This window comes from Lethenteron reissneri, chromosome 18, assembly GCF_015708825.2.
Source record: "Lethenteron reissneri isolate LAM-NWPU_2019-01 chromosome 18, ASM1570882v1, whole genome shotgun sequence".
NCBI classification, from domain to species: domain Eukaryota; kingdom Metazoa; phylum Chordata; class Hyperoartia; order Petromyzontiformes; family Petromyzontidae; genus Lethenteron; species Lethenteron reissneri.
In genome coordinates, this window is record NC_083796.1 from 15340174 (window position 1) to 15363401 (window position 23228).

Sequence of the window (23228 nt, forward strand, 5' to 3'; positions counted from 1 at the left end):
ACCAGATATATACTTACACTTGTGACTCGTACTTTCACTACACGCATGGGGCGGGAAGCGAGTCAAATCATCCCCCCCCCCCCCACCGTTATCAACGTGAACGTAGATTTGACGGCGTGTAACTGTATCGCCCGCGCAAGAAACGAGTCCACCCAGCTCGCACCTTTCATATTTATCATACACAGATGATTCGTAAATCATTTACTGTACTGTACTTTATTAAGCACGAGAATTTCGGCGGCCTACGGCCACCTTAATCCAGCCAAGCGCCTCGCCCGTCGCCCCACTGATGCCCTCTTCCCCCCCTCCCATGTGTGCAGATACTCCTGACTATTGCAATAGGGGGAGTTAATGTTTTTTTTGGGGGGGGGTGGGGAGGTCAATAATTGTTGTAAAGTTGTTGGATCAACTTTTTACCCCCACATCTGGGGGGGGGGGTCCACTTTCTATAACTTTTTGATTCAGGCCTTCTGAAAGGCTCTGATAATTGAGTTGACGGACAAACGGAACGACGGGCTTTTATAATAGATGTACATTAACATACATTTTATATAAACTCTTACATTGTATCTACACTCGTATAGGCGAACCCCAACTTACGCGAATTCACGCTTACGCGGGGGTACACGGAACTGAGCCCCCAACGCGTACCGAGACCTTACTGTACTGGCGAGGACCTGCAGGTCAGAGAAACAACATCACGGCCACGGTGGGGTCTCCCTGTGCAGGTGCTCGTGCAATGCACGGGACAAGCAGCAGGTGACTGCGTGCCCATGTGCAGTCATGGACACAAACGTGGGCAGCAAAGGAGGCAGGTGTGTGCATCCGACCGACAGAGGAGCACGCAGGCTTCAAACTAATTGTATTATACCCAGCGGTCTGCGATATGGCTGACAACAACCAGTGCATCATACCTCGGAGTATATAACAATGCAGACCACAGGATCTGCAGATGTACTGCTCAGCTGTTCACTCCAAAGAGTCTGGACAGGACAAAGGCGAATGAACCGCTCGTGTCTCTGAGACAAGGTCACGTGCGTGCCTCTCCCTGGACGTGACAGATCGCTGCACCCACACAAACCGCCCACCCCAGCTGGGGAGGAGGTGACACGGCCCTCCACCTGCATTACCTGTGGATGGTTCCTCCACACATCATACATGGACTTCAGAATGTGGACTTTCCCTTCATCCGTGTCGGCGAGAAGCTTGAAAATTTCGTGAAACCTAGGGGAAGATCAAAAGAGAGAACACTAAAGTGATTTATCTGTAATTCATGCGCACGACAAAACGGCTCTCGAAAACCATCGCAATACGGGAGCAAGAATTCTAAATAATCTCATCTATGATTTGCAGGCGTTGGCTGTGCAGAGCAAGGGCGAGCAATGGGGTACAACAGCCAAACTGCTCCAATGCAGAACTCAAAAACAACTGTCCTCGTTTGGTCAAGTCTCACGTCAAATTCATTTGTTTAACCAGGTGAGAACTCAAGAGACCGGGACAAGTTTCACTTGTGAGAGTCACCTGGGCAAACGCGGTCAACACGGGAGCGAAACCACAGCGTGTTACTGCTGCCACGTAGAGCACAGGTGGTATCGCCAGAGGTGGGCCGATGTGCTCACCATAAATGATTCACGTCCGGTCAAATAAGACCAAAGAATGTTGGGGACAACCGAGTGCCGGCTAAAAATGTCGAATGAAATGACACGGGCCGCTTACTTGGCAAGTGCGCTGAAGGAATGACTGAACGACTTGGACGCCAGGGACAAGAGGCTCTGCACGAAGAGCTCCGTCTTGAGGGGGTTGAAGGAGCCCTCTTCGTCTGCGAACGACGACAGCCACGGCCGTCAAGCGCGGAGACACCAAACGCAAGCGACACCAACGCGCCTGGGTTTCCCCGAGCCTCGCAAGGCGCGACACTCACCGTGCAAATACCCGCTTATATGCTTCAGCAGCATGGCACGCACCGGGTTCTGTGCGTAGATTGATTTGCTCAGAGAATGTCAACGTCGCCCCCAGCTCACACCAGCACTGGGGTCGTCACTCATCTCTGTTGGCAGCGGTAAAAATTCCACATTGCCATGGCAGGAGCCAGTCTCTCTGCAGACCGCATATAACGTGACACTCTATTAACTTAATCGACAAGGCTGATAAAGATTAATTAAAATAAAAGTTTACGTTAATGTATAGAGTAGTGCAAGTAAGTTTCAATTATTAATATTTTTGGCAAATCCAATATGCGAGTGTAGCTTGTGGTTAGCTCAACTGACATGACAGAAAACAAAACTTTTAAGATACATAATATGAATGAGACGATAAGAGACAAACATGAATGGGTTTATCAACAGAACAGGGATCCCAAATTGTGAAAATTCATCATCCAATTGCCCTGGGGTGGGAGGGGGGTGTGTGGGGGGGAGGACCTCCCACCAGGACTTTAGTTTTCCAATTCTTAGTTGAGCACTCGAATCGCAGCTCCACGCAGCCACAATAATGTGGACCGGACCCACGGCAAGACGCACGACCGTCTTGCCCTGCGAGTTGGAGAGAAGCGCTCGGCAGCACTGGCGTGGTGTGCAGTGAAAGGGTGAGCGGACGGTGAACAGAGCAGCAGCAGCAGCAGCAGCAGCTCACCATCCTCCTCCTGGTTGGGGTTGGGCACATCCTTGAGGATGTTCAGGATCTCATCGTGGGACTTCTTGCTCTTGAAGGCCTCCACCAGGACGCCGGCCATCTGGTACTCGGGCAGGGAGCCTACGTCACGTGCAAACAGCCACCATCACCAGCGGCGGCGGCAGCTCGTCACGCAACTCGCCGTGATCCCAACACTCGGCCTAGGCCCCCCCAAACCCTCAATACCTGGTGACCCCCACAGCTCCAGTGCAGCGGAGAGGTCACCAGAGAGACGGGGACTAACATAACCAACCCTTTCTTTTCTCAAGCAGGATGTAAGGCGGTGCTTACAATGTAGAAATGTCACAGCAGGTGGACATCAGACATCGACCATTCGTAAGTCTCCTTCCCCACAAAAGCAATAGGGTGGCGTTAAAATCTTTGGTGGCCCTGAACCAGGGGTGGAAATTCCACATTCTCGTGGTGGGAGTCAGTTTCCCCAATCTTGTCACAAAGTGGTGGTTATTTTAGCAAGCCCAGAGGAGTGATAAACTGAACTTATCCCCCCAGTTGAGAATTGAATTCTCAACCTTCTGAATGCGCGTCTAGAGGCCTACCTAAACATACACGTATACCTACAATGGCCTTCTACAGGGCAAGTGGAACTAAGTATAAAGGTCAAGGAACTTACTATTGGACTCATCCGCATACTTGTAGATGCACCCGGGGTTGGCAGGCAGCAGAGCGGCAAAGCTCTCGGGAGTATTGTCCACAATGCGCTGGAAGTAGGAAAGCCTGGCACAGGAGACAGGACGAGCGGCCTCAACACCGCTGTGCCCAACTCACGGAGTGGGGGGGGGAGTGCCACGCACTCAAACAGCGTACGGTCGCGGCATTTACAGGCAACCGTTTACAGGCAACCGTTTACATGGAAACCGTTTACAGGCAACCGTTTACAGGCAACCGTTTACAGGGCAACCGTTTACAGGCAACCGTTTACAGGCAACCGTTTACAGGGGAACCGTTGTCACCGAGCGCACCGGACCCCTCGGCGTCTCTACTCGTGGTAAAACTCCACGGGGCTGCGGAGTGCGGCCGCACACATAGACAAGACGGCAATCACAGCTGGATACTGAATGTGGACGCAACGATCGGTCATTCAGGCTTTAGGTTTGTATTCTCGCGCAAGTAAAACCCATTGGGGGAATAAAAGCTAATTTTCGATGGGGACCTGGTTACACCATAGAAACCTGGTTACTACAGCAAAACAAACGTCAACAAAACCATGCAAAAGCTCCCGTGCATGGTCAAGTTCCGAATCGCAAGGTCATGCATCAACACGGTACAGCTAGCACAATATATACAACACGATGTACAAGATAACATGTGTGTAGCGACATCGCCGGATACCACAATGGTGTGGGTGCAGTACCGGTCCTAGAGGGGCACCGTGTGCGCTGGATAATAACTAGTGTAGTTACTAGTGTAGTTAGCCGGGTTGCCACCACCTTAGATTGTTATTCCGTTAAGGGGAAGTTAACCCCGTGTGTTGGAACTGAATAAATGTGTTGCCTCCAAAGTCTACGTCTGCGACTCAGTTGAACCCATTACATAGGTAGAACGTGAAGTATGAAAGTCCCTGGGTTAGCGAGGAAGCTCCCCAGAAAGGCAGCGGGGCCGAGGGAGGCTCGCTGCCTGCATGGCGGCCGCGTGTCCGAGCACGCGGTCGAGGCAGCGCCACGTGCTGCGAGAGCCTCGGTGGGACCAGGGTATCGTGTTGTGCGTCGTGTCGCGTAACGTGCTCGCACTTGTGTTGCGAGTGACGCAGCGAGCGGTATAGTATAACGCGCCAGGCCTTGAGCTGCAAGTTGCCCTGTGTGTGGTATCGCGTGGCGTGTTTACAGGTCGAGCTGTTCGTGGTATCGAATGCTTCCACGCACGAGGTATTGCGTCACGCGTCGGGAGTTTGTACTTTGCGTTGCATTTCGTGTTGCACCCAGACTCACGTGGCACCTGGTGTGGCGCTCCGTACCGGGTGCGCTATTGCACAGCAAATGCGGTACCTTGCCCATCGTATCTTTAGGAATACGAGGGTGTGCACCACAATCATCCGGTGCGATGCGCGCCCTGGGCAGGGACACGGCGTGGTGCTGTGTACGAGCTCTGGGATCCACCGTGGCTCCATGTGGACGGCGTGGACGAGCATGCCAACAATCCCGTGTTGTCAGAGTAACGAGGTCGGGGGGACGAAGGGTCCCTCCCCCCCATCCCACGCCGCGCACCAGGAAGTGGCCTCGACGCACGGGTCTCCACGCTGCGTGCGCTCAAAAGGTGCCCGGGAGTCACCCTACCCTTCCCTCTCGGCCCACCCTGAGCGGTTACGTTTTCTACGGTACATCATCACACGGCACGTTGTGGAGAGGATATGCACATGTGACTACAGTACTGTGCATGCTTGATAACCAAGAGGCATCATACTGGCAAAGAACAGCCCTGCAAGACAACTCATTACACAGCTGTCTTTGTAAGGTCGGCCTACAATTTGCTGTTAAGTCACCAACGTGTGTTTTTAAGCATAATGACAAAACCTTTAAGACGATTTCTCTTCGGCCCAAGCGCCATCAAGTCACCTTACCTGAGACACTTTTCGAGAACTTCCCGGACAAACTTGGGCTTCGGTCCTCCCTGGTCGAGAGTCAGGCAATCGGCCCTGTGAAGGAACAGCGTCGCCTCGAGATTAGATGTGGACCGGCAGGAGCAGCAGCACCCAGGACAGGCGGTCTCTGGTTTATGACGAACCACATTTATTTGAACACCACCATGAATCGACTCATGACACAGAAACTTGATTCACCATGCATCTGCATCTTCCGACACATTTGAACAGAGTCGGTCTGGTTTCCGATGGCGTAGAGTTTTTGTTATGCGAGTGTTTTTTGTGGATGTTCACCGATTCAATCCCGTTAAATACAGCTGATAATATAAAAGGTAAAACACATCGGCAAGTGATGTTTCTACTCTCTATGGGAAGACAGGGTTCGATTTAGGACCATCCAATTCAAGACAAGAGTTTCCAGGAACGCGTTGTAACGTCGTAAAAGCGGAGACCACAAGTAGTTACGTTCACAGTTGGTTGTTACGTAGATGAACCGTTGATGCTGAATTAACTTGGAGCTGCCCCACAGTTGTGGTATCACAGAGCTTCATCTCTTGGAATCTCCATTTCTGTCCTCATTTAATCTGATAACATAATCGCTTTAAATAAGTTTGTTTTTAAAATCTGTAATTGCACAATGCTTCGATGTTGCCTGCCGGCCAAGTCGCCCCCTTGTAAAGGAGCTTCTTAGCTCAGTCGGCTTCACTCGGCGGGATTTACACTCCTGGTTCTTATGCTTCTGAATGACGACTAAACACGTGCCCTCAACGCACGCACGTCACTCGACTGGGAATGCACACGGCAGCAAACCATGTCCCCCTTCCTCACGGCAGGCCGAAGCCTGCTCGCGGCAGGCCGAAGTCTGAGTCGACGTGTTCAAGAAACACGTCGACTCACGTGTCGGATTACAATTATGATCGTGCTGTTTGTTGTGGGACTCTTGGCGTCTGTGTTTACAAAAAAAATCAAGTGCAGCCATCAGCCTCCGTCACAAGAGATGTGGTTTACAAGTAGAAAGCCGAAAATGCCATGTGACTTGTGGATTGAGTACAGAATAACCAAAGACACATTTGCCCCATGTAGCCTTAATAGACTGGTGGGGCGAGTGCTGTTAGGGAGTATCACACCTATGAAGGCCGGCACGGCACTCAAGTGGGTCGCCAGCACCACGCCATGCTAAACTCACGCACACTGTCGCTAAACATTCCCCACATGCTAAACATAGCACAGTAATCACACAGCTTACCAGTCTTCCCAGCTCCAACGGAATTGAAAATTGCTCAGGTGGTGAGAGAACCAGTTGATGAATCTATTAAGAGCCAGTCGCAGCAAGTCGCACAACAGAGAAGCAACATTATGCAGGTTAATGACGACGTTGTCAAACACAGGTACCACGTTTCAAAATTAAATGGTTCATCAACAAACAAAAAAAACTCACATTTTTAAAAGAACATGTTTTTTGTGGTTTTAACAAGCCAGGCATTACCTCCAGAGCACAAATATGAAGGTTGTTACGTATAAAAAGACAATGGCACCAACTGGGGTTTTATATTTCATATTCTACGCTTGCAGAGGCAAGCGAAGAGCCATTGTCATTAAGAGTTGGGATGTACGGGCAAGGTTCCAAAATCAGAAGCATGTCTCAAGCAATGTTTAAGTGAAAGCCACCTTACACCCGTGCGTGCAGAAATGTTCTTTGTTCTACAACAAATTCATGTTAATTATTTACGTCAAACGCCATTCGTGGGCAATACTGAGACAGCTCATTAGCGGTGTGTGTTGTGTTTTCCGAAAACATCAGTTGGATGTTGGAAATATCCCCAAGGGAAAAGAGACAAAAGAAGAAGTGAGAGCCGTAGCGGGAGTTAATAATATTCTGGTGCGGGCGGCGAGGTTCAGATGGGTTGGGCACGAGTGGAGAAGAGACAAAGACGAAGTTCATGCCACGAGAGCGGCCATGGAGATGTCACCAAGTAGGGCAGGAGCAGTCGAGGGAGAGGGGCGAGACGGCAGGATGCGGAGGAGAATGAACATGCGAGCAGCTGACCCAACACGGCAATAGGGCTTCTTGGCCGTAGATGCATCGCTTAAGTTCCGGTGACGGTCACCTGTCGATGCAGGTGGTGTTCATGTTCTCCAGCCGCATGTAGAGCATCTCTGCTGTTTGTGCCAGCTGAGCGGGTGGACGCAGAGTCAAGGGAACAAGCCTCCATGAAGATTCATCTGCAGTGTCATCAGCCTCTGTCTGAGCAGCACCGGGACTCACTCACCCTTCCCTCCGCATGCCTGACACAGCGGCATCCGACGTGTTACGCGTCAGGCCTCTTAGCACATTCCAGCACCGTCTCGACCGCAGCAATGTTACATTTTTGTTTAAAATAATCACTTTGTTTCATGTCTGCAGGAGCTGGAAATTTCCCCACAAAGCACATCTGCTTCATGGGACTCTTCAGCTTCACTGACCATGCGGTCAGCTGCCCCTGCCACCCTCTAACTTCCCAACGCACCCACGCAGGAAGGCACCGCGCCCACGCAGGGCGGCACCACGGCACTCTTTGTCGAGGCATCGCCGCGAGAGATGTGCCGCTTGTGGTGACGGGCATCATACTACGAATCGGGCCGAGCTGAAAGCATGCGGCGACCGCACGCCACAAAATGGACTACGCTCGCGAATGATGTCGGGGGATTTTTCACGTCCACTGTGAAACAGACAGCACGTACCATCTTTTAGGGTGGGCCGTAGATCGCTTGAGATTACGGGAAATAACGCAATGAAATGGACAGAAACCAGATGCCCCTAAACACAAGCGTGACTGCCACACCAGCTGCTGTTGTCTGCTTTACGAGGGTCAACAGATTTGCCAGATTGCCTTCACGACCTGAGGCTCATCCATGGAAGTGAATCCAGTCATAGAGATCGAACGGATGATGCCAGGCAATCACATTGTTGAGGCATTGCTACCTGTAATAGTTAATAGAAACAAAAACAGCTTGGGGGTATTTTTGTACAGGTAGAGGGGTGTTTAGGCCAGTGGCAGTTAAACTCTTCTTTGTATACTTCTGCCTTTGGGGTAAAAAACTATGTTTGGAACTCATGATGAGAGTACATTTTGTACAAAACTCGCCATTCCACATTCAGCATCAGCACTCAACGACGAAAATTGCATAAAAACGTCACCCTAAGCAAACACACACCCACACACAGCACATTCTATGGCATTATTACAATTAGCCTTGTTCACGTGAAAGTGGACTGTATCCAACTTAACTTGCAAATTCCGCCAAGGTTATCCAAAACGCCAAAGCGGGCAAGAAGGAGTAACCGAAAACAAACGCCCAATTGTAGAATATTTTTATCCATTTTACAGCCTCTACGTTTGGTCGCAACTGGCAATGGCTCTTGTGGGCAAAGGGCCCAGGCCGCCTCTTCTGGAACGCGTAGCAGCCTGGCTTGTGCCACGCGACAGGGAACGCGTAGCAGCCTGGCTTCTGCCACGCGACAGAGGGAGTGAGCGCGCGACGAGCAGAGGATACAACTTGCGGCAGTGAGCTGGGCTGCAGCTTACAGAGCTCGATGAGCAGGGCGGTGTACATCACCTCGATGCACGGCGGGCACGGCAGCTGGAACAGCTCCCCGAAGATCACCTGGCGAGCACAGCCGCGGAACATTCCGTTGTCAGCGTGTCGCTCGGCTGCGTACGGTCGAGCCCCAGCGTTGGCACGTTGGCCAGCCAGCCTGACCACCAACTCAGTGGAATGGCCATTTACCCCCACCCCCCCCCCATAGCCTTTATAGATTGTTGGGGCAAGTGTAGTTGGTGAGCACCTATGAAGGCCAGTACGACACACAAAGTGGGTGGGAGGCGAAAAATCACGCCCAACCGCCTTTGTCTCCCATGTGGCGATATTTATACACCGCGCCAGGTACTCATTTGAGGCTGAGTCGACCTAGGGGAATCCCAGGAGTGGTTCAGATACCGTGAACAGTTTATTGCGCCGCACACGAACCGCAGCGCCACCGCTCCCCGCTGATTTAGCCCCCCCCAAAACACTCGCACAGCAGGATACAGTGTGGTGGCGATGTGGTGAATGCTGTGCACAGCAGGGTAAAGTGTGGTAAACGCTGTGGCACAGCAGGGTACAGTGTGGCGGCGTTGTGGTGAACGCTGCGGCACGAGCAGGGTACAGTGTGGCGGTGTTGTGGTGAACGCTGCGGCACGAGCAGGGTACAGTGTGGCGGTGTTGTGGTGAACGCTGTGGCACGAGCAGGGTACAGTGTGGCGGTGTTGTGGTGAACGCTGTGGCACGAGCACCCGCGGGGGGTGGGGGGCGCCGGGTGGCGGCGACGTCACGCACAGCGCACAAACTGCCACCTTCTTTCTTTCAATGTTTCAAAACAACGTTTGGAGTGAATCAATACATTTTAAATCGTTGCAGTGACACGGAGTAATTCGGAGCAATGCGAAAGTGGAGAAATAGCTCGGCTGTAAAGGATGTTGCCTCAAGAGTCAACACGGGTTCCAGAGCCTTTTAAAAGCGAGGGCAAAAACCAGGCCAGGGACGGGAGGGGAGGAGGCGGCCGCTTTCCAACATGAGTTGGGGTTTTGAAACCGCGCCTCACACTTTGTGACAAGCAGTCAGGGCACAGCAGCAGCGCCTGTTTAATAACCAGCGTTCTAGCTGACGGGAGCGTTGCCAACCGTTGGTATGACTGGAAGCGTCTAATCCACCAGAGCAAAAGAGTTCATAAAAAAAATGTATCACGATAACTCGTACAACTATTGTTCATGATAACGTGTGCTTCGGAGCTTTATGTTAAAAAAACAATGCTAAGTGCCAAGTGTCACAATAATAACAGATACATACAGATACATGTTGGCAAGTGTCTTAAATGTCTGTTTATTAAAAGCTGTGTTGCAGTCACCTCGATGACCATGTAGTTGAGCGGGATTTTGGTCCTTCCAAGGTAGCTGACCAGCTGGACTGCACTGCAAACAGAGATACATCATCACATTAAACCCACAGTTCCTAAACGCACAATCACAGAGACAATCACAGGCAGGGTTCCAAGTTGTCACGAACATTGAGCCATTGTGCTACAACCGCACCGATGCTGAATAAACTAATATACGGCCAAGGCTGCTAGCCTGTAAAAACTAACACCCAATTGACGTTTTGGGAGTTCAAAGTTGTGCAATTGGTCTTTGGCTAAATAATGATCATGAAATTGTACTAACCCGTGCATTAATTTGAAGTGTAGTGTGTTTTAGACTCAAAAGAAGCCTATCATCTGAGCTCAAAAGCCTTACTTGTGGGCACACAATTCCAGTCTGGATGAGCAAGAGAAAATGTCTGTTTTTCCATCCTAACTTCCCCGGACACGCACACTGCTCTCATCTTACTTTCCACTAGGAAACGTTGGTATAATACCCCATAGTCTTGGCAACAATATCATCTGACTTTTCACAAATGGTTTAAAAAGATGTGCCCCTCAATTCCCCACTGCCGATTTAAATCTCTTCCCTTTGGGGTTTTTCCGGATGCCTGGAAGTTCGTGCATTTCCATCAAATTCCTCTTAAGGTGAAGTCAAACATTTATATGTTCCTTTCCTTTCTCCAAACTTAAAAGGTCTACGATCATGACGTGTCCCACCCAGCTTCATCGCTCGCTGGTGACCATGACAACGTGTCCCACCCACCTCATCGCTCGCTGGTGACCATGACAACGTGTCCCACCCAGCTTCATCGTTCGCTGGTGACCATGACAACGTGTCCCACCCAGCTTCATCGCCCGCTGGTGACCATGACAACGTGTCCCACCCAGCTCATCACCCGCTGGTGACCATGACAACGTGTCCCACCCAGCTTCATCGCTCGCTGGTGACCATGACAATGTGTCCCACCCAGCTCATCGCCCGCTGGTGACCATGACAACGTGTCCCACCCAGCTTCATCGCTCGCTGGTGACCATGACAACGTGTCCCACCCAGCTTCATCGCTCGCTGGTGACCATGACGTGTCCCACCCAGCTTCATCGCTCGCTGGTGACCATGACAACGTGTCCCACCCAGCTTCATCGCTCGCTGGTGACCATGACAACGTGTCCCACCCAGCTTCATCGCCCGCTGGTGACCATGACAACGTGTATCACCCAGCTTCATCGCCCGCTGGTGACCATGACAACGTGTCCCACCCAGCTCATCGCCCGCTGGTGACCACTGCGTCGTTTCCACTAGGGACCCTCGCCTAACAGTCGGGGCAACGTACCCCACGCGCGCAATCGGCTAGCCTTGCGCCGTCGTTTCTGCTTGCACGCTTCTGGAGGCCTCAAAAGTAGCACCGTGCCCCATTAGCAAGCTCACCCACTGCAGCCTTCCTTGCACAGTCACAGCAATGCTAATAATGACTGTGAATCGCTCTCATTTCTCAGAGCACAGATGTGTGAATGTGTACGATTAAAATCAAGCCTTGAGCTCCCTCTAGTGATCTAACATTGTCGAGACAATTACGCGTAATGCTTTTAGTGTCTCCTGAAAACATATACTTAAGTATTTGGTGGTGGATCCTATATATATCTGTATCCCTAGCTCTTTTGTCCACACATTATGAGTTTTGCTTTAAACGGGGACATCCAGAGTTTGAGACAAAAGGAAGTGGGTTTGGCAAACTGAGAACACCAATCGTATTCAATGGGAAACTTTATAAAATTATAGTCGCACACATCATGCCGAGGATGAGACCCGGTCAGAATCAGGGGGATAACGGTGCCAGGGGTTGCCATCTGGTCAGGGTGCAGGGGTAAAATTGAACCCGAGTGAGCCAGCTCATCGGAGTATGGTCGTGAACTGTGGAAGGCAAGGCATCCTCCGTGACAAAGGTGCCTTCACAATTGACTTTGACCCTTCGAGTGGCTGTTATGGGAAAACCAACTGGGTGGATTTGTGGCAACGCGCTGCCAAATCTCGCGTACCGTTAAAAAGCTGCACGCCGCCTTCAGCACCAGTTTTTGTGTTGCACAGAATTGAGTTCACAACTCCGTGCCAACGCCTTTGTTCAGAAAGTGGGAAAATCGCACTCCATTCATGGGCGTGATATTTTTCCTGCCCAAATAAAATGTCATTCAAATGGCAACGTGAGTGCACGATGTCAGCAAGGTGCTCTCCCTACGCTGAACGTAGAATGTCTCAGAAAACGTTGACTTAAAATTTCCCGTAAAAGTGTTTTTCTGAGCATGAATTAGACAGGTACCAAGGACAGTGCAGCGAGGATGTGGAGGAGGGTGCATCATGAGAGAGGCATGCGAGAACCACGTGGAGACCCCAGCACCTGCACGGTGACACTGCAGCTGAGATCTGTTTAATGAATTGAGAACTTGCATGATGCTCAACCAATAGGTTCCCTGTGCAAGCAAGTGTCCCCTCACGGTTGCGTTTCGTGGTTTTACACGTAGCGCGTTTTGCTCCACGACAAATCAGTGCAGCCTTTATCATCAAGTCTGTTACGGTGCCTACCACAGCACTCAGCTGGCAGCGTTCGCGTGTGGTGGCATTCGTGAGTGGGGGCAAAGGTAAGCACAATGCACTGTAATAACTCATTTTTAAAAATTATATAAAGAACACTGTACCCCTCTTAGGATAAAGAGTCAACGCGGGTTACTGACTAACCACACGTCACACACCTTAAGAGATCCCAGCCTGTGATGAGGCTTTTAGCAGCACATCATTCTTGGAGTGATAAGACCCCAAAGTCGCAAAGGGCGGCTTTTAAACATTTGACATACCAGAATCTCCCACCTTGGGGATGCTTGCATCAACAATAATCGTGTAATTCACTCTACTGCAATATGCGTTACTCAAGGACACCAAGATAGGTGAACTTAACACGTAGGTTTTGGCAGCCAGCCGTTTCATTCATGTTGATTTCTGGGTGAGAAATGTCCTCACCGTGACCTCACTAAAACATCTATTATGACTCACCATGGGCGGTACTGACGTTGTTCACTCAACTCGACCTCACCCCTGCTGACGTCGGGCAGGTGATTGAACAAGGCTGTAGAGTGGGGGGCTCGCATGCTGGGGGGCTCGCGTGCTGGGGAGCTCGCGTGCTGGGGGGTTCGTGTGCAGGGGGGCGGCACCGCGCAGGAAGGAGCAAGCGAGCGTGCGGCACGTACCACGTCTTGCGCTCCCTCCAGTGCGTCTTGATGATGCAGCGGAGGTTCTCCTCGATCACGAAGCGCTCCATGGCGTGGCTGCCCGGCATCACGGGGCCCTGTGCGTGGACGAGCGGCCGCGGCCGTTAAAACCCCGCAGCAGCTCTCCCGTGATCACCGTGTGCTCACGCTGGTTCCCCACACAGTGCTCATGCATGGAGCATGTTCACGTCCCATTATAATAAGATCGATACGAACTTCATTCATGATTAATAATTGAGTTAGATCACATACACAATGGCATGGCTCATGAGGGGTTATAAGAAGAATCGTCACATGTACAACACGCGTTAAACATGCAAATAATTATCGCTTCATCTCACCGGTAAGTTGGCCACATCATTACGGGGTTTAACCCAAAAATCAAGTAAGTCATAAATTTGGCCACGAAAACCGACGCGCCAAGTTCATATCATTGATTTCCTAGGTAGGCCTCATGAGTGTGCCAAGACTTTTGTCAGGAGGGTCCTGCATTGGATCATTTTGCCAATGACCCTTCAAGCAGCGCCACGCGCACGGGAGAGAACCGGCAGCACCTCGGGAGCATCCGTGTAGTCGAAGAGGCGGAAGATGACGTGCGGCTTGGGGTAGACGGAGTCCTGGCTGTGCGGCGGCGGAGTGAAGGGAGGCAGGTTGTGCTGCAGCGCCTCGCACAGCACGCTGTCGAACGCCAGGTACGGCCGCAGCAGGTGGCGCTCCTGCCAGCGGTCGCTGCGCATCTTCTGCGTCTGGGCCCACAGGCAGTCCAGGTACTGGCGGACGGCGGGGAGAGACGCACGTGCGCGGCGGCAACGGGCGGTCAGCCACCCATTCGTGATCGTGTGACCACGCACGGCCCCAGCCCCGTCGACACCCGAGCGCACGTTCTGCAGATGCGCGCGCGTGTGTGTGTACCGTGCTCACGCAGTCGCGCGCTACAGCGTTTGCACGTTAGACAAGGCCATAAAGAAGGCTGCTTCCGGTGTGTAGGCCGATCAGCCAATGCGTATACTATCAGAGCGTGTTTGTTTGCATGCTTTTTACACGACTACGAGTGGTCAACGCACACTTGATGCCTTGCAAAAGGTGTCCATTTGGTGTTTGAACATCTTAACCCCTGTTTTATTGCCATAAAGGGCAAAACCTATTCTTATTCCTGAATGTATAACCTCTCAAGACATATTATAATGCTGAGAACCAAACCAATGTTGACAGGTGTTTGTCAAACTTCTTTCGTACCATACGTAGCTAACTGTGCTAATCGGAGGTGCGGGAAACAAGATCATAGTGGAGCTTTGTATCAGATGCAGTCCATCATGAGACACCAATCTACACACACATTTTAAGTGGGGAAAAAACCTTGGAAGAAAATGCCATTCTTCTTTGAAAGACAGATGTGACACTAAATCAATATGCGGCAACAGTGATGCCGACCTCCTGTCAGAAACCGCGTCGCACCAGCCCACTCCACCAGGGCGCTTACTACCCCCGCCCTCACGTCACAGAGGCCGATGGTGAGAAAGCAGTCATTGTAATAGCAAATACAAGCAACACTCAGTTATGCTTCTCCACATATAAATACACACACACACACACAAATACGTGTTCAGTCCATCAGCCTATTGGCTTTCCAGGAAAATATTATCCAGCAGAATTTGCTTAAGCAAGTAAGCAAACTCTGGACCGGTTTTGACTTTCTGGGTCTGATCAGCAGCCAAGCTTGTTAAACAATTTCTACTGGGTTGTCAGATGTCATTGGAAGGAGCATTTTTTCGTAGGAGTATTGTATAAAACTCATATTTACGTGTTGTGGAGCATTATATAAAAATAAAAGTGTTTTTTTATTTTTTTACCAGTCCAATGGATTTATATATTTAAAGATAACAAAAATATATATTTAATTTGTTCTGTGAGAAACCTATCTGATAATTACAAATATAAAACTATTATTAAAAGGCTGATGAACAACAAACGAAACAAGTTATTTCGTTAATTACGAATTCTCTTGCTGCCCTATCCGCAACATGCAATGATGTGCTGCTAACGTCTCGTGCTCAGCATCTGTGAATATTCTCCAGAGGACGGCCTGCAACTACCGCAGACTGACGCCGTCTGTGAAACGCAGCGCTCTTGTGAGAGAACAGCGTGAATACAAACTCGAGAGTAGTGGGGGGTTTGATGCCATACGAGTAGGTAGCAGCAAGTCACACAGTCCGTGGGATGTGGGGGGTGGTGGGTGCCCACGTAGGCAGAGTGCAGGGGTCATCACCTCCTCCTGGGGGTGAGGCTTATCCGACGTCCACACCTGCAGCATGGGCATGTGCAGCTTCTTCCTCTTCCTGCACACGCACACACGCACACATGCACACGCACGCACACACACACGCACACACGCACACACGCACACATGCACACACGCACAGATGCACACGCACGCACGCACACACACACACGCACGCTGCTACCCCAACATCATCCCACCTCTGTCTCCCCAGTGCTGATGCTCGATTTATTTCCAGGCTGAGTCAACCTTAGGAAGGTCCAGACAGCAAATGCAATGGTGTGTATGATCAGGAAGTGTTCCTTCCTTTGGCTGCCAATACGTCGTGAGCCTGGCCATCATTCCTTGTTGCGATGTGAAGTGCCCAAAACCCAGTTCCATTTCCGAATGGTGAATATGATGTTTAACTCGTGGATGTTTTCTAATCTGAGTGTAGCGTCTCCCTTCTCTGTTCCTCCAGTGTAATTCCAAGAAAAACACTTTTTTAATCAGTGTAAACGACAAATTAGAAAAACGGGCACTGACAAAGAAAATGGAACGCCGTCTGAAAAACGCGCAAAGAATCACAGAGAGGAGGTGCGCGTCTCATGTCCCGTGCATCTACAAATGTATCTCGCAGCCACGTCGCGCGAGCCGACCAGGAGAGATCGGCAGCGCGCGGGTGGTACTCACTTGATGTAGGCCTCTATCTGGGTGAGGATGCGCTCCATCTCCACGTCTTTCTTCTCGTAGAGCTCTTTTCCCACCCAGGGCAGCGAGGACAGCACGGCGTACACGTACCAGTCGGAGCGCACCTGCGGCACGAACACGGGTGCGAGCGGGCGCCATCGAAGACGGAACGAGAAATGCCCCGTGCACACGTGTGGCTTTTGTGACGTTTTCCGAGTCGTCAAAAGTGGCACCGAGCACCGCGCGCGCGCAAGCACCGGAACCGCGGCCTCACCTGGGGGATTTCCTCCTCCTGCGTGACCGCCACGAAGTTCTCAAACATGGCGACGAGGGACGGCGCCGCGATCACGTGGCAGTTCACCAGGTCGGCCAGGAAGCGCACCTGCAGAACGACAACATTGACTCTCCCTGCAGAACGACAACATTGACTCTCCCTGCAGAACGACAGCTTTGACTCTCCCTGCAGAACGACAGCTTTGACTCTCCCTGCAGAACGACAACATTGACTCTCCCTGCAGAACGACAACATTGACTCTCCCTGCAGAACGACAACATTGACTCTCCCTGCAGAACGACAGCTTTGACTCTCCCTGCAGAACGACAGCTTTGACTCTCCCTGCAGAACGACAACTTTGACTCTCCCTGCAGAACGACAACATTGACTCTCCCTGCAGAACGACAACATTGACTCTCCCTGCAGAACGACAACATTGACTCTCCCTGCAGAACGACAACTTTGACTCTCCCTGCAGAACGACAACATTGACTCTCCCTGCAGAACGACAACATTGACTCTCCCTGCAGAACGACAACATTGACTCTCCCTGCAGAACGACAACTTTGACTCTCCCTGCAGAACGACAACATTGACTCTCCCTGCAGAACGACAACATTGACTCTCCCTGCAGAACGACAACATTGACTCTCCCTGCAGAACGACAACTTTGACTCTCCCTGCAGAACGACAACATTGACTCTCCCTGCAGAACGACAACATTGACTCTCCCTGCAGAACGACAACTTTGACTCTCCCTGCAGAACGACAACATTGACTCTCCCTGCAGAACGACAACATTGACTCTCCCTGCAGAACGACAACATTGACTCTCCCTGCAGAACGACAACATTGACTCTCCCTGCAGAACGACAACATTGACTCTCCCTGCAGAACGACAACATTGACTCTCCCTGCAGAACGACAACATTGACTCTCCCTGCAGAACGACAACATTGACTCTCCCTGCAGAACGACAACTTTGACTCTCCCTGCAGAACGACAACATTGACTCTCCCTGCAGAACGACAACATTGACTCTCCCTGCAGAACGACAACATTGACTCTCCCTGCAGAACGACAACTTTGACTCTCCCTGCAGAACGACAACATTGACTCTCCCTGCAGAACGACAACATTGACTCTCCCTGCAGAACGACAACATTGACTCTCCCTGCAGAACGACAACTTTGACTCTCCCTGCAGAACGACAACATTGACTCTCCCTGCAGAACGACAACATTGACTCTCCCTGCAGAACGACAACTTTGACTCTCCCTGCAGAACGACAACATTGACTCTCCCTGCAGAACGACAACATTGACTCTCCCTGCAGAACGACAACATTGACTCTCCCTGCAGAACGACAACATTGACTCTCCCTGCAGAACGACAACATTGACTCTCCCTGCAGAACGACAACATTGACTCTCCCTGCAGAACGACAACATTGACTCTCCCTGCAGAACGACAACATTGACTCTCCCTGCAGAACGACAGCAGCAGCAGCTGCAGCGTCCACGCGGCTCTCTTCGAGGATGACGCGACACAAACACCAATAACACTTCTCCCGTGAAGACGCAGATAGGCTGTGCAACAGTAGTGTGAGGCTTTCGTTAAGTAGGAACGACCTTTTAAAATCACCGTCAACAATGCGAAAGTGACATCGCTGCAGTTGCATTGTATTCACTCGTATGGAAATGCTGTTGCAGTGACATCACTATAATGCTGCCAGCTGCGATTTTAACAAAGCTTTACACTCGTGTCAGACAGGGCACGGGCACACAACCTAGATATGTATCCTTTCAGGCTACATTACATTCTAAACTATCAAGAGCTGTTTATTTTTTAGACGCCTATCCCTTTAAAACACGCAACTATGAGTGGACTTGTATCTACGTGGAATTGTAAAGAACATGAATATGTTTGTGCCTTGAGATCTCTCCACATACTGTGACACAAGACGTAAAACTTTTTCTATCTGCTCAAACAAGCATTGGGATGTTCACCACTGTTGGCAGCCCTGAGCCAATGGCAGAAATTCCACATTTCCATGGTGAGGGCCAGTCTAGTCACTAGAAAAACACTGCAAACTTATATCCCCAGGGGAATGATGGGCTAAGCTTATTCCCAGACATAATTCATAAAATGATCGATGTATTAAAATAAAACTGATGACCCAGGGATGACGTATCATCACCAGTTAATTGCTGCCACAAAGGAGTAGGGAAACAAATACAATAAATAAAATATAGGTTAGCCATGTTCAGATGAGTCATGCATGATGTGAGCCTCCTGTGGTCCTGCTGCATGCCCTTGTGTTCAAAAGTATTCTCACATTTGTTTCGTTAATCCATCTCGCCTCAAACACTCGAGCATTAACTTATCTTCTATCACCACGATGATGACATGGCAGGCAATGTTAGGATATGAATAGCGCACGTATCACACACCAGGGTGATTTATCTAAGATCATGGAGACCACAACCCATAACGCAGCTCTTACTGTCACCACACATGGTACAGCAACAAAGCTGAGAATGCCATCGGCATATTGAAGTTGTTGTAAATGGTGACTCACTCAATTGCACAGCGGAAAGACGAGCCAAAGGGCTCCGAACCAAGGAAGTGACCCCGCATCAGAGGCGCCCGGCACTCACGATGTAGAGAGAATCCGTGTAGAAGTTTCCCTTCAGCGCCTCCTTCAGCTGCCGCATCAGGCTCTCAACCAGCTCCCCGCCAAAGTTGTAGTTGCGAGCGTTGAGGAGGCCCGACAGGGTGGTGTAGATGGTCAGCTTCTCTGGCAGCAGGCGAGCTCTGCACGTGCGCGCACGCGTGTACACGTGCACACATCGATACCCAAACTCGTACACGCACACAATCACTCGCAGCCCTGCACAGCCACACGGCGAATCACGATCACGGTATGACCTGATCAGTCTGATAGCTGCTGTAGTGTTTACATATCTATCACGTGAAACCTCACAGTTGAGTTTAATTTCCGATATCGCAATAATGCACGTCACATTTGCTGTAGATATTATTTTAACCAAAGCGTTCACTCTGTTTTTCACCGACCAGAGACAATAAAAAAAGTTGGAATCTATATCGAGTTGCACAGATCACATTCAGTAGGAATTCTCCTTCGTTTGCCATTTAAAATCACTGGCCGCTGGTGAAAGTGTAGAGTGAAGTGGAGAGGCGGTGAACCCCCACGTAGAATAGGAAGAGAGAGGAAGCCACCGCCATCCGCCTTGTCGTGGTGGGCGCTGTGTGGAGTGGTTGGCGTGGGTTGGCGGTGGTTGGCGGTGGTTGGCGGTGGTTGGCGGTGGTTGGCGTGGGTTGGCGTGGGTTGGCCTTACACAGCGGTGAGGATGCGCAGGATTTTGCTCTTGTAGTTGGGCAGGTCGGCCTCCAGCACGCCCGCGAGGCCCTCCAGGTTGCTCTCCAGAGAGGAGGTGCTCTGCAAACAGAGCCGTGATGCTCACATCAACACACTTCATGTGAACAACACAGCTGTCACGTTGAACAGACAGTGTGGTGGAGTGGAAGGGTGGAGTGGAGCAGCTCATGAGGGACAGGGGGCCCAGTCTGAGGGGCCCAGTCTGAGGGGGTCAGTCTGAGGGGGTCAGTCTGAGGGGGTCAGTCTGAGGGGGTCAGTCTGAGGGGGTCAGTCTGAGGGGGTCAGTCTGAGGGGGTCAGTCTGAGGGGGTCAGTCTGAGGGGGTCAGTCTGAGGGGGTCAGTCTGAGGGGTCAGTCTGAGGGAGTCAGTCTGAGGGAGTCAGTCCGAGGGGTCAGTCTGAGGGGGTCAGTCTGAGGGGTCAGTCTGAGGGGGTCAGTCTGAGGGGGTCAGTCTGAGGGGTCAGTCTGAGGGGGTCAGTCTGAGGGGGTCAGTCTGAGGGGGTCAGTCTGAGGGGGTCAGTCTGAGGGGTAAGTCTGAGGGGTAAGTCTGAGGGGTCAGTCTGAGGGGTCAGTCTGAGGGGGTCAGTCTGAGGGGGTCAGTCTGAGGGGGTCAGTCTGAGGGGTCAGTCTGAGGGGGTCAGTCTGAGGGGGTCAGTCTGAGGGGGTCAGTCTGAGGGGGTCAGTCTGAGGGGTCAGTCTGAGAGGTCAGTCTGAGGGGGTCAGTCTGAGGGTGCTGCACCTTCTCCCCGACGCGGCAGATGAGCGACTCGAGGCGGTCCTCGATCTTCATGGGCTCGGAGGTGCGTCTCCGCTTGTGCTGGCTCGCTCCTGCACACACAGACGTACGTCAGACATACATCACACATTCGCACACGTATACACAAAGATATACACAAACTAATCACACATACACACGTAGTCATGCTCCTCGATCCCTCTGAATGAGTTAAACCCCAGCCCTCTGAATGAATGAACGTTCACTCCTCTCTCTGAACGAGTGAACTTTCACTTCTTCTCCACCTCCTCGAGCAGTTAACACTTCACCCCGCCGGCCCCTGTCCCGCGCCCCGCGCCCCGCGCCCCTGGACGCTACCGTCGTCATCGTCGTCGTCGATCTTGCGCCTGCGAGACATCTTGGCGGCGGCTTCGGGAGGGGAGGCGGCGAGGCGGCTGTGCACAGGACGCCCCCGGCGGGAGCGGCGGGAGCGGAGAGACGGGGAACGAGTTGGAGGTGAGACCGTGAGAGTGAGCGATGTGAGTTGCTGCCGGGGGTGGAGCTGGAGGTGAGAGTGAATGAGAGGAGCGAGCGAGGGGAGAGTGAATGAGCGAGAGTGAATGAGAGAGAGTGAATGAGCGAGAGGAATGAGTGAATGAGGGAGAGTGAATGAGAGAGGGGAGAGTGAATGAGAGAAGGGAGAGTGAATGAGAGAGTGAATGAGAGGAGAGTGAATGAGAGAGAGTGAATGAGCGAGAGGAATGAGTGAATGAGAGAGAGTGAATGAGAGAGGGGAGAGTGAATGAGAGAAGGGAGAGTGAATGAGAGAGTGAATGAGAGGAGAGTGAATGAGAGGAAAGTGAATGAGAGGAGAGTGAATGAGAGAGAGAGTGAATGAGAGAGAGGAATGATAGAGAGTGAATGAGAGAGAGGAGCGAGCGAGGGAGCTGGAGGGGAAACGCGCGCGGACACCACGGCGAGGGGAACCTTCACAAGTTCCGGGTCAGACGGAAATCGCCGGAATCGCTTCCGGGTCAATGGGGAACGACCGCGCGACTGTTTCCAGGTTGAGGATCAAACGGAAACGCGCGCGGGTAGGAGGAGGAGCTTCTCCCTGGGGGCGGTGCTTCTCCCTGGGGGCGGTGCTTCTCCCTGGGGGCGGAGCTTCTCTCTGGGGGCGGTGCTTCTCCCTGGGGGCGGTGCTTCTCCCTGGGGGCGGAGCTTCTCCCTGGGGGCGGTGCTTCCCCCTGGGGGCGGAGCTTCTCCCTGGGGGCGGAGCTTCTCCCTGGGGGCGGAGCTTCTCCCTGGGGGCGGTGCTTCTCCCTGGGGGCGGTGCTTCTCTCTGGGGGCGGAGCTTCTCCCTGGGGGCGGTGCTTCTCCCTGGGGGCGGAGCTTCTCTCTGGGGGCGGAGCTTCTCCCTGGGGGAGGTGCTTCTCCCTGGGGGCGGAGCTTCTCTCTGGGGGCGGAGCTTCTCTCTGGGGGCGGAGCTTCTCCCTGGGGGCGGAGCTTCTCCCTGGGGGCGGAGCTTCTCTCTGGGGGCGGTGCTTCTCCCTGGGGGCGGTGCTTCTCCCTGGGGGCGGAGCTTCTCTCTGGGGGCGGTGCTTCTCCCTGGGGGCGGTGCTTCTCCCTGGGGGCGGAGCTTCTCCCTGGGGGCGGTGCTTCTCCCTGGGGGCGGAGCTTCTCCCTGGGGGCGGTGCTTCTCCCTGGGGGCGGTGCTTCTCCCTGGGGGCGGAGCTTCTCCCTGGGGGCGGAGCTTCTCTCTGGGGGCGGTGCTTCTCCCTGGGGGCGGTGCTTCTCCCTAGGGGCGGAGCTTCTCTCTGGGGGCGGTGCTTCTCTCTGGGGGCGGTGCTTCTCCCTGGGGGCGGAGCTTCTGCTACTCCCTGGGGGCGGTGCTTCTCCCTGGGGGCGGAGCTTCTCCCTGGGGGCGGTGCCAGCTCGGAGGCTTCCGGGGTGACGCTGCGCGCACGCGGTGCCGGCGCCACGTGGAGGCGAAGGGAGCACATCGAGGGGCCGTCACCGAAGCCGTCGACCTCTGGATGGCAGTGAGGCAATGATGGAGCTCCTGAGCTGTTCTTCCACTCGCATTGGACCGTGTGAACTCTGGGGTCCCGTGCGACCTTCTCACTTTCATCGGCCAGTTTGGAAAATGTGGGATGTGTAAATGTCAGAATCTGAATATTTATACCGAAGGAATCCGATGAGCTATAAAGCTATTTTTCACAGCTGTCCAGTCAGGGCGGGTAAGAACGTCACGACAACAAACAGTACAAAACACGATAGGAGTGTGAGGTACAAGAAAGGTAAACAAATGGCCCAAACACAAACAAGTACAACACTCAACCATCCACATCCCACCAGACATGCCCCTGGGGCATCAAGTTATCGTGCAAAGCGACCTGGCCACAAATGATGGCTAAACAAAGTGGCTTTTCA

The 23228-nt window shown here is 52.2% G+C and overlaps 2 protein-coding genes across 2 annotated transcripts in view; both read right to left on the minus strand.

Annotated features, from left to right (window-relative positions):
- Positions 1-21811, minus strand: part of NCBP1 (nuclear cap binding protein subunit 1) — a 38516-nt gene extending 16705 nt beyond the window's left edge. The window contains exons 1-18 of the mRNA XM_061553935.1: positions 21174-21811; positions 20820-20908; positions 20041-20141; positions 19339-19495; positions 16679-16786; positions 16408-16529; positions 15724-15793; positions 14012-14227; positions 13437-13534; positions 10191-10254; positions 8801-8911; positions 7375-7439; positions 6513-6575; positions 5246-5320; positions 3302-3405; positions 2632-2751; positions 1717-1819; positions 1131-1224 (exon numbers count right to left, since the gene is read on the minus strand). Of these exons, the coding sequence (XP_061409919.1) occupies positions 1131-1224; positions 1717-1819; positions 2632-2751; positions 3302-3405; positions 5246-5320; positions 6513-6575; positions 7375-7439; positions 8801-8911; positions 10191-10254; positions 13437-13534; positions 14012-14227; positions 15724-15793; positions 16408-16529; positions 16679-16786; positions 19339-19495; positions 20041-20141; positions 20820-20908; positions 21174-21213 (1800 nt within the window). The 5' untranslated portion in view covers positions 21214-21811. The remainder of the gene's footprint in view (positions 1-1130; positions 1225-1716; positions 1820-2631; positions 2752-3301; positions 3406-5245; positions 5321-6512; positions 6576-7374; positions 7440-8800; positions 8912-10190; positions 10255-13436; positions 13535-14011; positions 14228-15723; positions 15794-16407; positions 16530-16678; positions 16787-19338; positions 19496-20040; positions 20142-20819; positions 20909-21173) is intronic.
- An 18-nt stretch (positions 21812-21829) lies between these two features.
- On the minus strand, positions 21830-22798 carry LOC133343630 (basic salivary proline-rich protein 2-like). Its single transcript, XM_061553321.1, has one exon. It carries the CDS (start codon positions 22796-22798, stop codon positions 21830-21832), a length of 969 nt encoding a protein of 322 aa, XP_061409305.1.
- Between the last annotated feature and the right edge of the window lie 430 nt (positions 22799-23228).